The sequence below is a fragment of the Canis aureus genome, chromosome 2, assembly GCF_053574225.1.
Source record: "Canis aureus isolate CA01 chromosome 2, VMU_Caureus_v.1.0, whole genome shotgun sequence".
Lineage (NCBI taxonomy): Eukaryota > Metazoa > Chordata > Mammalia > Carnivora > Canidae > Canis > Canis aureus.
The window spans coordinates 13,279,444-13,293,552 of record NC_135612.1 but is presented as its reverse complement, the minus strand read 5'-3'; the positions used below and the strand labels follow the sequence as shown (position 1 = coordinate 13,293,552).

Below are 14,109 nucleotides of genomic sequence, written 5' to 3'. Positions count from 1 at the left end.
TTAATTTTTGGAGAAAGAAGAGTCCACTTGTTATAGCAAAGTTCATGGGCATCTCTGTCATAGCTGTGCTTAAATCCAAGCCCTGGTACTTCTTAAGTGTGAAATCTTAGATGAGTTACTTAACTTCTCTGAGCCTTAGTTTTCTCATTTATAAAACACATGGGTAGCCCTGGTGGCTCAGCGGTTTTGCGCCGCCTTCGGCCCAGGGTGGGATCCTGGAGACCCGGGATCGAGTCCTGCATCAGGCTCCCTGCATGGAGCCTGCTTCTCTCTCCCTCTGCCTGTGTCTCTGCCTCTCTCTCTCTCTGTCTCTCTGTCTCTCATGAATAAATAAATAATTTTTTTTAAAAAACCCACAGTTAATGGTTACCGCCTAGGGTTTTTTTGAAGATCTACTGAAATCAGACACACAAAGCACCTGTCACAGTTCCTGGTACAGGATAGTCTGTGGTCCCCACCTCCCTGTTGACGACACCACAGTAAATAAGAGTTTCATTCTCTTTTGTGAAGCCTTTCCTAACCATCTTCCAAACACACATGTCAGAAGTAATCTCCCTCTTCTCATCCCTTGTAACATCATGTTGTACTTAAGATCCTATCACAATCGACCTTATCTCGTATTACGTACACTCTGGGGTGTAAGTTGGTGCCATAAGTAGATCCGTTGACACAAAGTAGATCTGCGTGTTCTCCCTCAAAGAGATGGCTCCCCTTCATTCCTAGATGATCCATTGTTTGTTTCATTGGAATCATGTCTTGTGTTACAATTAAACACCATTGTTCTTTGTTGGGTGACTACCGAAGCCCTCCCCAAGAGCACCATCATCACGCTAAATAATTAAAGGCATTGCAAGAATGTGTGCCCTGGTTTGACAGCGTGGCAAACGACAGACAAACTTAAACCTCTGCATATTCATTTCCTGAAGTGAATAACCTGCCATTACAGAAAGAAAAATGTAAATCTGATCCCCTAAACAGTGTTTCTGAAGAATGTCCGTGCTTTGCTCAAAAAGCCCCTGCCTGTTGTTTGTTCCAGGTGTTTTACAGGAAGCAGCTGAGGGATGTTTTTGTGTATACATGCTTTTTAAATTTGTACAGCTCCCTTTTGAAGGCAGTGGTGATGGAAATACTCGATGTTTAAATTATGTTTTTCCAACCAGTTCTCTGATTTGTGCTTTGAATAAAATTTCTGGTGCTTGAGTAAAACTTATGTACTTTTGCTTTTGAGCCATCAGATAATACCCTTGTGTGTATTCATGCACAAATTCATCATTTATTTAGCAAATACTTGTTAGGCAACAACTGTTGCCAGGCTCCGGGGATGTGCAACAGCTGAGCCAGGCACGGCCCCTGACCTTGTGGAGTTCAAGTTCAGTTCTGTCTTATAATTCTATGAGGAAAGAACTTCTTTATAAAAAAAAAATCCATCATTTTCTTTCTTTCTCTTATTATTTGAGACGTGTTATTGAGTAAGATCTTATTTGTGGTTCAGTAACGAATGATTTGGTTCTCTCATGTGCATCTAGCAGAACTAGTTCGAAAAGTTAAAAATCAGTTACTTATTTAATTTAGAAAATGTTTAATATTTATTTTTGTGTTTTGCCCAGATTGTCTTAATGTTTGGTATCTAACTTGACCCCCCACGATAACTGTAGAGTGCATAGGATTCCCATTGTGGAAAACTAGATGCCTAGCAGGTTTAATGGGCTTGCTTATGGAGTCAGGGCCACTGAGAAGCCAGCAGGCTGAAACTTAAGTTCGTTATCTATCTATTTATTTATTTAAAAGATTTTATTTTTATTACTTATTCATGAAAGACACAGAGAGAGGCAGAGACACAGGCAGAGGGAGAAGCAGGCTCCCTGTGGGGAGCCTGATAAGTTTTCTAATTTAATTATGTTCCTGATTCTAGCTTAAGAAAGAGGTATTAAAGCTTTATCTTTGGGGCTCCTGGGTAGCTCTGTTGGTTAAGTGTCCTGTTCTTGACTTTGGCTCAGGTCATAATCTTAGGGTCCTGATCATGGAGGGGTCCCTCCTCTTGGGCTCAGCAGGGAGTCTGCTTGAGATTCTTTCCTCCTTTCCTTCTGCCTCCCCCCACCCCCGCTCCTGCTCAGATTCACTCTCTCTCTCTCTCTCTCAAATAAGTAAGTCTTTAAGAATAAAACCTATGTCTTTGTTAAAATGAGATTTTATTTATTTTTTAAAAGATTTTGTTTATTCATGAGAGACACAGAGAGACAGGCAAGAGACACAGGCAGAGGGAGAAGCAGGCTCCCTGCAGGGAGCCAGGTGTGGGACTCAATCCCAGGACTCTGGGATCACACCCTGAGCTGAAAGCAGACGCTCAACCACTGAGCCACCCAGGCGTTCCTTAAAATGAAACTTTAAATGATGATTCCATCAAAGGTTGGAATCAACAATGATTTTTTTTTTTTTAAGTTTTACTTAACTAATCTCTACACCTAGTGTGGAGCTCGAACTCATGACCCAAGATAATGAGTTGCATGCTCTTCTGGCTGAGTCAGCCAGGTACCCCTCAACAGTGATTTCTTTAGCTCCTCTCCGCTGCTATATACTTAGCACTATGGTAGATGTTGTAGGGAGCAGAAATGGCCCCTGTGTCATGATCAGTTTATAGCTTCATTGATACCATGTGATATATACTTAGAAATGAGCTCAGTAACCCTCTAACATAGAATGTGACTAAGTGCCCAAGTGAGAAGTACAAACATATATAAGGGTTGAGAAGGTAGTAGGAGCTAAAGCAGATTCAGGTGTTGTATCTTGAGCTAAATCTTCAAGGGTAGGAATGGGTGGGGCCTGAGCAGGGAAAAGCCTTCTAGGCAGTGGAAGTAGCAAGATGAGATGCCCAGAGGAGGAAGAGAGCATGATGGCGATGGTGGTGCTAATACTAACCAGCGTTTGCCCATTGCTTACCGCTTGCCAAGCAATGTTATAACTAGTTCATGTGCATTAACTCACTTACTCTTAACCTGAATAGGGGGACAATTCTTACTATTCCCATTTCACAGATGAGGACACTGAGGCACAGTAACTTAGTTGAGGTCGCGCATGAATTCACTATCAGCTGGAATTCCACCAGACATTCTAGAGCCCAGAGCCCCCATCACACACTTAACCAGTGAGTTATGCTGCCTGATGAGACAGGAAGGACACCATCCTATCCAACAAGAGGACCTAACAATCATGAATATTTATGCCCCTAGTGTGGGACCCGCCAAGTCTCAATCAATTAATAACCAAAGTAAAGACATACTTAGATGATAAGACACTAAGGAGACTTCAACATGGCGGAGGGAAGGAGGGGTGGAGGGAAGACACAGTATGGGTCATAGTGAGAGAAATAGTGGAGTAAATATGTTAGAATAAATAATGGAGCCTAAAGTTCAGTTAGAAGGTGTTGGACCTTATGTAGGACACAGTGTGAAACTGTTGAGAGCTTACTCTTTCATCACAGTGAGAATATGGCACACATTTTTTCAGATAAATTAGGCAGCCAAAGAAGGAATTGGAAGTGAGAGAATGGGGCAGGCCAGGGGGTGGGAAGACAAGGCATGGAAACTATTAGAGGGCCTTGATGTAATCCAGGTGTGGGAGGTACGCGATTAGACCAGGAGTGTGGGTGGCAGTAGCGATGACAAGGACAGGATGGTGATGAGCACTGGAAGCAGCACTGGGCCTGAACCCAGGTGATTCAGGGCAGGATGAGTTCCTTACATTATGTCATTTGGCCCTTAGAGCACCTGCCAAGGCAGGTGGTTTTACTCCCAAGGAGGCTACAGGAGGTTAATGTGGATTAATAAGTGCTGGAGCAGGAGTTAAACCTGCATCTGTCTTTCTCGACGTCCTCATCTTAAGGCAAAGTAACGTAGTCTGGTGATACAGTTCGGCTGCCTCTTGTGTAGAGCACTGTTCACGTGCTGAATGGTAGTTAAAGTCCTAGGAGAAATCAGCTTTCTGAGGAAGCATCAGTGTAAGAGAGAAGGCGGAGGGCTTGTGACTGAGGTTGAAACAGAGAAGAAGGGAGCAATCGGAAGAGGCTTCCAGAAGGAAACGGGTTCAGAGGGTGGGGGAGTTGCTCTGGCACAGCAGCCACGGGGGATGCAGAATGGAACTGTGGATTGGTCAGCAGGTGCAAGAGGTATGTGCATACCTGTGGCAGGTGTTCCAGTAACGCTCCATAGCAGAGGCAGGCGGATGTGGGAAGGGTGGTTCGTGCTGTGGGTGGGAGGATATGGGGACGCTGCCCGGCAGGGGTGGGGACAGGAAGATGGGTTGGGCTCAGGAGCACCGGTTGACTCATCTGCTGGCCTGCTGTCTGTACCAGGCCAGCCGGGGCTGGAGGAGAGCAAGGGGAGGTCGAATGACGTGAGGGAAGACAGCAAGCACAACTGCAAGCCAGCTGGCTGCACCTGCGAAGACCTGGGAGCCTTCTGGCACCCCCGAGCAAGGGAGGGGGCTCTATTTTTGTGGTAGATGGAGAACTGAGGAGCTGAGGAAATAATTATTTTCATCAGCCAGATTTAATGGCAGTGGAATGGATGAGCTAAGTTCCTAGGACCCAGACCCTCCGAAGGGAGCCTTTACCTTCCCAATCCAGCCCATCCAGCAGGGCCTGTGGGTGGTCACAACCCTCTGCAGTCGCACCAGCACCGCACGGTGGTTGAGGTTGGTCCTTACCAGACACCCTGCAGAGTCCAGGAATAGCCGTGGACAGAAACCCACCCTGGGTAAGACTGGGGTCGGCAGAGGAGCGTACCCAACGACTGCCCTTCAAAAGGGATGTGCTCTAGGTAGGAGGGATTCCCGAGGCAGGTACATGGTTCCCTGCCTGAATAAGGTGCTGGAAGTGGATGCAGAAGATGCCCATGGGGGCTGCTGCTGCTGCTGGACGTTGTAATCCTGGGCCTGGGAGCTGGCGAGATGCACCCGAAAGGAAGGGCATGTGGAGGTTGGGTATTTTGCAAAGAGAAGCAGCACCAACCTGCAGCACGTGTGTGAATAAAATAAAAAGGGAGCGATGGGTGAGATGTGCTCTGAGAAGGGGGTGGCTGGCTGCCTGGAGCTGCTGTTCTGCACTAGGAGATGGGGAGAGCTTAGAGCCTGGGGGTCTTTACAGGCAAGAAAAAGGATTTGGGCGTGACACAGCTAGTCACCTCTGGTCTGCTTTAGATGGGAGCCAGAGTGCAACGCAAGAAGATCAATCTGTCCAAGATGGGTCAGAGAGGTAAAAGGACCTCGGGAGACCTTTGCAAAATAGATAGGCAAAGGGGAAGCAGTTTCTTTTTTTGTTTCAAGTTTTTATTTAAATTCTAATTAGTTGGGACTGGCTGGGTGGCTCAATGGTTGAGTGTCAGCCTTCGGCCCAGGGCGTGATCCCAGGTCCTGGGATCGAGTCCCGCATCAGGCTCCCTGCGAGGAGCCTGCTTCTTCCTCTGCCTGTGTCTCTATGTCTCTCATGAATAAATTAAAAAATCTTTGAAAAAATAAAAATAAATTCGAATTAGTTAACATAGAGTGTAATTTGGGCTTTAGGAATAGAATTTAGTAGAATTTAGTGATTTATCACTTACATATAACACCAACCTCTCTCAGGAGAGGGCATATAACAGTGCTCATCACAGGTGCCCTCCTGTTTCACTCCCTACATCTCACCTCTAGCACCCCTCAGTTCTCTATAGTTAAGAGTCTGTTTTTTAGTTTGCCTCTTTTTTACCCCCATATTCATCCATTTTCTTTCTTAAATTCTGCATATGAATGAAATCAAATGGTATTTGTCTTTCTCTGATTTGTTTCACTTAGCATAATACCCTCTACTTCCATCCATGTGGTTGCAAATGGCAAGGTTCATTCTTTTTGATGGCTGAGTAATATTCCATCACACACACGCACGTGTGCCCACGGCCCACATCTTTATCCATTCGTCTGTCTTAAAAGCATGCCATCTTCCCTCATATCTGTAATCATTTACTATAGTGAATTTCCAAATTTCTCACTGTAGCAAGTAAACTCATTTAAGAGATTTTGTTGAATGATGCTCAAAAATGCATGTCATATTAAGTACAGGGTTAAATGTTTTTTTCTAGGCTGCAATCACTCTCTCATCAGCATTGGTTTATTTTAGTGCAAGTTTACAGTACAGCAAGATTATTTGAGATGGGCCTGAAGCTGACTTAGAACTCGAACATTAGTTTTGTCACATAGGATTCTTTTCCTACCTCTGTTGGAACACTTCTTTGTAACATGAACCTGTTGTGGGTTTATGTTTCTGGACTCCAAGCTCTTGCAGGGCAGAGCTGGCATTGTCCTCATTGTGTGTAGTCAGCCCCCAGGTCGTGTTTTAAAATAGCAGTGGTTGAATGGGTGGGTGGAGAATGATTATAATGTACTTTTTCTCTGTTTTTTGTTACTCTGATTTATGCTTTAAGTTTATAAGTGACCAATAATACTCTGGATGTGAAGAGTTCTGCGTGGGTCACTTGGGAAGGAGAGTGTTGTTAGAACTGCACTTCATTCTGATTGCCAGCACTAATCTCACAGAGATAGTTTGGTGTGTATGAGCTCTGATGGTTGTGCTTAAAATTGGCCCTCGATGTTAGCCAGACTGCCCATGTAACGCAGCAGAGTCACTGGTGCAGAATTCAGGTGGCCTAGGTCCAGCCCTGGCACACACAGCTCCCTGTCCCTCCCCTTGCCAGCCTTTGCCTGGCTGATGCCCACTCATCCTTTAATCACCACATCACTTCCTGAGCATCCCCTGTCCCGACTGTCTCATGAACTAACTCTGATTGCCAGGTCTATGTTTTCATGGGAGTCTGTGATTTTCCTTTATAGCTCTCGCCACAAGTAATTATTGCAGTGATTTTTCTATTAATGGCCTCTCTGATGAGGCTGAAAGTTCCACAATGGCAGGAACATGTCTAGCAAGTTCACCACTGTGTTCCTGTCACCTGGCACCAACTATGTGCTGGATAAGTACTTGTGGGTCCAGTGAACTGTGGAACATTTGACAGGGCACTTAACCTCTATGAGATAGCGCTTTCTCCAACTGTTTAAAACCTAGCAGAGGTTTATCTTTAAAGTGCTTCAGTTCGAAGATTTTTGGATAAATGCTTCAAAAAATGTTAACTATCAGTTATTCACACCGATGATTAGAAATTTAAATAGTACAGAAGATTGGAGGTGAAAATGTTTTCAGTCCCTCACTAGAGATAATAAATATTAAAAGTTTATTCTCTTTATAAATAGAATAAGATACAACAAACCAGAGTTTACTGGGACTTGAATGGGTTCACCATAGGGTGGGATTATTTTCCTTATTTTCAGTTCCCATGAAGTAGCTTTCCTATTTCAGTTTCAAAATATTTAGTGGCTTTGTAATGGGATAGAACTTTCACAGAGGGATCTGCTGAGAAAAGGTGCTGCCGAGGCCTTCAGGTAAATTCCCATGATTACCTCTCCATGCTTATTGATGGCTATCCGTGTAGATTTTACTGTTCTCAGGTGAGGGGGCTTTGAAAGTCTATAGGATTTGAGGATCACATCCAGCTGCCACTTAATAAAGTAGTAGGGCAGATTGGAAACTCCAAGGCTATGTGATTTTAGGAATGTTTTCATAAAGCATAGAGGTTTAGAAATAATGTTTACCTAAGATTTGCAACTTAAATACACTTTTTAAAAAGAATTTATTTGAGAGAGAGAGAGAGAGAGGAGGAGGAGCAGAGGGAGAGAATCTCAAGCAGGCTCCTGGCTGAACTCAGAGCCTAATGCAGGGCTTGACCTCATGACCCATGACCTGAGCCAAAACCAAGAGTCAGATGCGTAACCAACTGAGCCACCCAGGCACCCCTAAAAGCACTTTCTTGTAGTGTTTGGTCTTTGATTTTTCTATGACTGAGGGAATTCATTAAAGGAATGGGCTGTGGCAAACAGGTACATTAATTTTCACAACTTAAACCTCAAGGAAAAATGAATATTTATGTGTTGGTCCATTAATTTGATGGGAAAATCTACCTTGGTACATCCTTCAGTTCTTTATCCCAAAGATAATGTTAGAGAGCACCATGCCTGCTACAGTGACCAGGTTTGGTGTATTTTGGTGTGAGGGGGTACCCAATAGGTGCCTAAGGGTACTTAGGAATAAAGTTCATAAGGTTTGTTTGAAAAATCAATATACTAAAATTTTGGGCTTTTTACCTATAAGTTGTGATAATTTACCATTAGTGCCAATGTCCTCTACATTAAATGAGGTCTGTGGGGAAGGTGTTTTTCTTCCTGGGCCATGAGATGTGGTAGGTTCATACAATCACCTTGGGCGGTAGTGTGGTGGGTGGGGGGAGCCGGGGAACCAGCCAGGATGGGCTCATCCTGCCGTGGGACTTAGCCTCAGAAATGGCTCAGGGCCAGACATCAGAGACAGGCTCTGGGTATTACTGGCAGGGTGGCAGCTGTTTACTGACAGCCGGTTACTTGAGAAGGCAACTTAGGCCAGATGGAATCCCTGAACTCTAAAACCTAACAGACTCAATATTAAGGAGGTTTACGTGAGCCTAGGTTGGAATTCCCAAAGGTAGCGATAGATTTAATATTAACCAGGGTAATGCAAGTAAAAGTCCTAGCATAACAGTTCCATGCAAGTATCCTTATGCACATCTCCCTGCTTGGGTGATGAGGTTGCAGGGACTCATTCTACCACCCGATTGCATCCCTAGGAATGGTGTGTCTTGAAACTTCACTTACCATTCATCACCTCTTGCCCTCCCAGGGAGGAGCCTGGACGAGACAGTTAATATAGCAGTATTTGCAACCCTACTCCCGTCTTCTCTTCCTTACATGACACTGAAAGGACAGTTCTGATCCTCCCAGATCTGTTTTCCAGCACTACATCCTGCTCCTTCTGTCTTGTATTATATCTTAGGAATAATGCATTAGTGATTTAATAAGCACCTACAACATGCCAGACATTTTATTATCTCAAATACTTAAAAGCCCCCAAAAGAGGTGTTATTGGCCTCATTTTTTTATAGCTGGGAAACTATACCAGTCGTTGGCTAGTCATTGGCAGAGCTTGCGGTTGAACAAAATTTTGCCTCATTTTAAAATCTCTGTGCTTTCTGAAAGTAATACAGATAATAATTAACATATTTACTGAGCACTTCTGCGTACCAGGTCATAATAAACTTACAACGTAGTTATCTACTAAAGACCAGAAAATTGCCTAAGATTATTTCAGAAGTAGTTATGCTCAAAACTGGAACCCATTTGATCTGGTTATAGACAAAAGTCTTATTAAACATTCTTTAAAGTCCCTACTGGGCAATATCGCCGACTGGGCTTTTGTGGGAGTTGTACTCTGGAAGAGGTAAGACCAAGGTAGTTAAAAACAAATATGGTTAAGAGGAGCTGAAAGACAAAGTATGTATAAGACAAAGTATTTGTAGGTAAGCCAGAATCAGACTTTCTATTTCTTTACTTTCTAGGCGTCAGCCTCTTCTGCTTCTACCAGCAAGTCTTCCAGTATGAATCCCACAGAAACCAAGGTATGAAGAGTCTTCATGGGTGTATGTGGGTGAATGCCTTTAAGGGATTGTTTCGTAAAGCAAAACAAATGTAGATTAACTAATGAGTTATGTGTCCTAACAAGCCTAAGTTACGGAAGTGACCATTTCTTTCTAATTTATAGGCGTCTTTGGAAACTCCCCTTTGTTTTTAGTATTTGCCTCAAATATCAACTGTACACTTCTCCATTGTTTTAGAGTATCTAGAAAAGAGGAGTCCTCCAAAGATTTTTTTTTTTTTTTGGTCCTAAACTTGTAGTGTAATGATATGATCTAAGTGCATTTCTCTGGATCTCGCGAAAAATATGCATTCTTAACTTTTTATAAAATGGTTTTATTATCACAGCCATTTAAAACTCAATGTAAGAAAGAGAAAGTTTATACTAAGTTTACTCTAAGCGACAAGTGACACAGAAACTGTTACTTTGGATACTTCCTCAAATTTCTTTGTGAAATTTTAGTCCTGGAGGGCAAGGGCTTACTGATAAACCTTCAGAGCTCTATATGGGATTTATTCTAATAGTTATTTCTTGGGATTTCAGAAGAAAAAATAAAAGAATGTTGTCCAATGTAGTGGTCACAAAGAGTAGACCTAGTTCTGAAGAGTTGCCTGAAGCTGCCTCAATCCTCTCCCTTAGTGACCAAGTATCAAGCCGTTTCTTGGGATTCTTCTGGGGGTGGTGAATTAAAGCAGGGACATTATCGAGATGCTCTCAACTAATTTTTATGAGCCAATATTCTTGAGTGTTTTCAAGAGTTAGCCCAGCTCTATTATTAAGTTGCCCTTGTTTAAAATCACTGGCATGATTTGCTTTCTGTCTTGCTAGCCTGTGGTGGGATCCAATGCCATAATTTGGTACTGGCACTTGTACTTTGGTGCTGTTGGGATATCCTCTGGTCTCATGTTGAACTGTTTTTAAAGGACATTGCAAATATCTTGAAATACACTGTCAGATCTCTTATAAATGTCATCTAGCTTTCATCTTAATTGAAAAGTTTTTAACCTAAAATTGTTATTTAGTATTTTACATTTACATGAATTTTTTTTTTGTTTTCAAAATATGCATGACTTGAGCCTTCCTTCATCTATTAGTTGTCACTACTTACTTAGACCAAGTTTAATCTTAAAATATTTTTAAAAATCTGATCTCGGTCTTAAAATGATTTTAAGACTGTAGGAGAAGCATCAACCAAAAACAAATTATCATTGAACTCAGAGTCCATGAAAAGCAAAGAAAGGAAAGCCACAAATCTAAGCTTTTCTCTTTATTATTGTGGCTCTCATTTGATCCATTGCCTGGCTCTAATCCTTTGCCCCTGACTCTCTCTGTGCTCAAGGACCAATGTTTATTGTAGATGTGCCCTGTTTTCCATAGCAAGTGTCCACAAACCCTTCAGCCATTGCTAAACAATAATAATGAGAATTCCTGGCAGTTCTCCAGAACTGGAGGATAGGAGGAGAGAGAAGAAGGTAGGAGGCAAGAGGGAGGGAGAAGAATAAATGTCTTGATGACAAAATATCACCAATGGCTGCCTCAGGACCACTTCTGGCATCAACTCTTTGCTGGGTGGATTTCAGTCACACTGTTCTCATTAATTAGATTCATGTACTTCTGATGTTTGGGTCATAACATTTATCCTGGCCTTCTCTTGATTTTTGTGAATTTGAGCATATTTCTTCAAATATTTTAAGCTTTTAGACAAAAGATGTTATTTCATGATAGCTCCTATACCAAATTCTTGTCTTACTCTACATCTTTCAAATAAAAGTCTATCTACTTCTGAAGGGGGGTGATATGTCTAGATCTAAGTCCAACCTCTCTTGCCCCTGGCACATTATTATTTTTTTTTAAAGATTTTATTTATTTATTCATGAGAGACACAGAGAGGGGCAGAAACACAGGCAGAGGGAGAAGCAAGCTCCTCACAGGGAGCCCGATGTGGGACTTGATCCGCGGACCTGGGATCATGCCCTGAGCCAAAGGCAGACGCTCAACTGCTGAGCCACCCAGGCGTCCCTCCCCGGCACATTATAATGGGGGATCACAGTGCTGTGGTTAAAATGGAAGGTCAAATCATTTCTACTCAGGGTGTGACCCCTGCAAGACGATATAGTAGGAACCATGCAGCCAGATGGCCTGGTTTGGAATCTCATTTCATACCAGCCATGGTATTTGGAAACTCCCCTTTGCTTTGGTTTCCTTATTTGTACAGTTTGGATCATAGTATTTATTTCACAAGACTGTATAAGAACACAAACATGAAAGGGTATTAGATAGTGCCTGTCTCCCAGCAGGTGCCCAGTAGGAGCTGGCTAGTACTGGAGAGACAAGTGCACTGAAGTGATTGAGCACCCAAAACCCCAGCTCCACCCTGGATGTCCTTGGGAAGCTAACTTGTGTGTGCCTCAGTTTCTCATCCACAAAGTGGGAATGATGGTGAAGATGATGCACGTCTCATAGAATTATTATGAGGACTAAATGAGTTGGCACATGTGAAGTTTACAACAGTCCCTGATACTAAAAGATCATCAATAAACATTGGTTATTATCATCATCACTGTTGTGTTAAGCCCCACCACCTTCAGCAAAAATAAATTTAGGTAATGTATTAGCGACTAATGAAAATATGCCATTATAAGCTGCTTGCATGTGTGAGTGTGAATTCTTAATCATTCTGTAGATTTCTTCCATGCAAGATCTTGATTGCCAAATTAGAGTAGAAGCTATTAATAGATCCAAACCACTACAATACCGGGTAGCTTATTTTCCTTCTTAATCATTTACTAAATTGCATATGCGTAAGTTCAAAAAAGCATAGTAGCAGATAACAGAAACTAACAAAGATAGAGTATGAAAGGATCCAAAATATAAAATTTATTTAAAAATGTTTCTGTGATTATGAACTTTGTTTCCTTCCCAAAACAGTGTGTTGGTAAAACGAGGGTCCATTATGGGAGGAATGTATGTATCTTGATGGCTGAAGCACAAGACATGATAAATTAAGAAGATATTTGGTGTTGGCTTTTGTAGATAATAGAATAGAAAACAGGAGTTGAGGTTAATAGCAGCAAATAGATAAAAGGGAAAGAAATGGTGGGAGGCGTTAGGCCTAATTTTTCATCTTTGACTCTGAAAAGTTAAAAAATGTTCCAGTTTTATTCCAGTTTTCATATCTTGCCTGTACCAAGAATTCATGTATGTACTGAAGGAATTGTGTTTTTTGATACAGATGACCTTTGGTTGGATAAAACTGTGTAAAATGCTCCAGTAAAGGGCCTGAGTCAGAGCCAACTCTTCCTCATCTTCCTTTTTTTTTTTTTTTTTTTTAATAGAGAGCAAGTACAAGCTGGGGGAGAGCAGAGGGAGAAGGGGAGAAAGAATCTCAAGCAGGCTCAGTGTTCAGTGTAGAGCCTGATTGCGGGGCTCAATCCCTGGACTCTGATAACATGACCTGTGCTGAAATCAAGAGTCAGAAGTTTAACTGACTCAGGCATCCAGGTGCCCCACAACCAGCTCTTCTGAAACATTCCTAGAAATTTAGATTGTATCATGTAACAACAACAACAAAAATCTATATGCTATTTACAGGATTGTTGTGTAACACCATATTGACAACATTTCAGAGAACTTTTGGCAACACTAGCGACTGTTGATTTGATCATAACCAAATGTTAGACATAAAGGTGCAAAATAATGGCCCAAGCAGCCGGTACACAGAGAAGGTGAAGGAAAGGGGTCAGAAGTTAGTTATATTACTGGTAATCTTGCAGATTCTTACACGGTCAAAAAAAAAGTCCAAATTGCAATATTTGCTTGAGCCTTTACAATTTTAGCGTCTGCAACTTCTTGGAGTTAACATACATATGCTGGAGTAGATAGATGGCAGTAGGTGAGTAGAAGGGGACTTGATATAAACATTGAGCCCTGTGATATATGTTATTTACTTGATTGTCAGATAAAATAAAATCACACTTGGGGCTGTGCTCTTGTATTAGGCTATTCCAGTCAGCAAACAGACGGGAGGACAGCATTCTCCTAACAAGAAAAGACACAAAAAACAGGTGATGTGGTTCACTGTACTAGGGGATATTTCTGTTTGCTAATGGCCACGTCAGCTGCTCAGCGCACGCTAATAATTGTAGTCCCAGATCTTCGGTAACTCTCACCCATCACAGACTTTCTGGTAGACCTTAGTGACCCATCACTGAAATTCTGGCGCTAAAATTAAATGTCTCTGCTTTCTGTACTCTTGGCTCTGTCACCATCCCATTGTTTTCACCATAGTTTCACTTTGGCAGCCAAAACCCGTGGTATTTCACTCCAAGGTGTATGTCTTTGCCTTTGAAGGATGAGGATTTGTATATATTTATATTATATATAATATATATTAGCTTATATATTAGCTACAATGTTTATTTATATATTAGCTAATATATTAGCTACAATGTTTGTAGCAATAAGTGTTTTCGTACCTTTGATACACATAACAAAAGTAAGCTGTAAATTGCTGTCTAAAAGTGAGAGCAAAA

General features: G+C 42.1%; 1 protein-coding gene across 20 annotated transcripts in view; it reads left to right on the top strand.

Annotated features, from left to right (window-relative positions):
- CAST (calpastatin) overlaps positions 1-14,109 on the top strand; it is a 111,184-nt gene that overhangs the window by 47,232 nt on the left and 49,843 nt on the right. For 12 of the 20 annotated variants that reach the window (XM_077863837.1, XM_077863832.1, XM_077863831.1 and 9 more), the window contains 2 exons: positions 9,501-9,560; positions 13,576-13,641. In XM_077863837.1, the coding sequence (XP_077719963.1) occupies positions 9,501-9,560; positions 13,576-13,641 (126 nt within the window). The remainder of the gene's footprint in view (positions 1-9,500; positions 9,561-13,575; positions 13,642-14,109) is intronic. The other 8 variants (XM_077863904.1, XM_077863903.1, XM_077863893.1 and 5 more) reach the window with 1 other exon arrangement.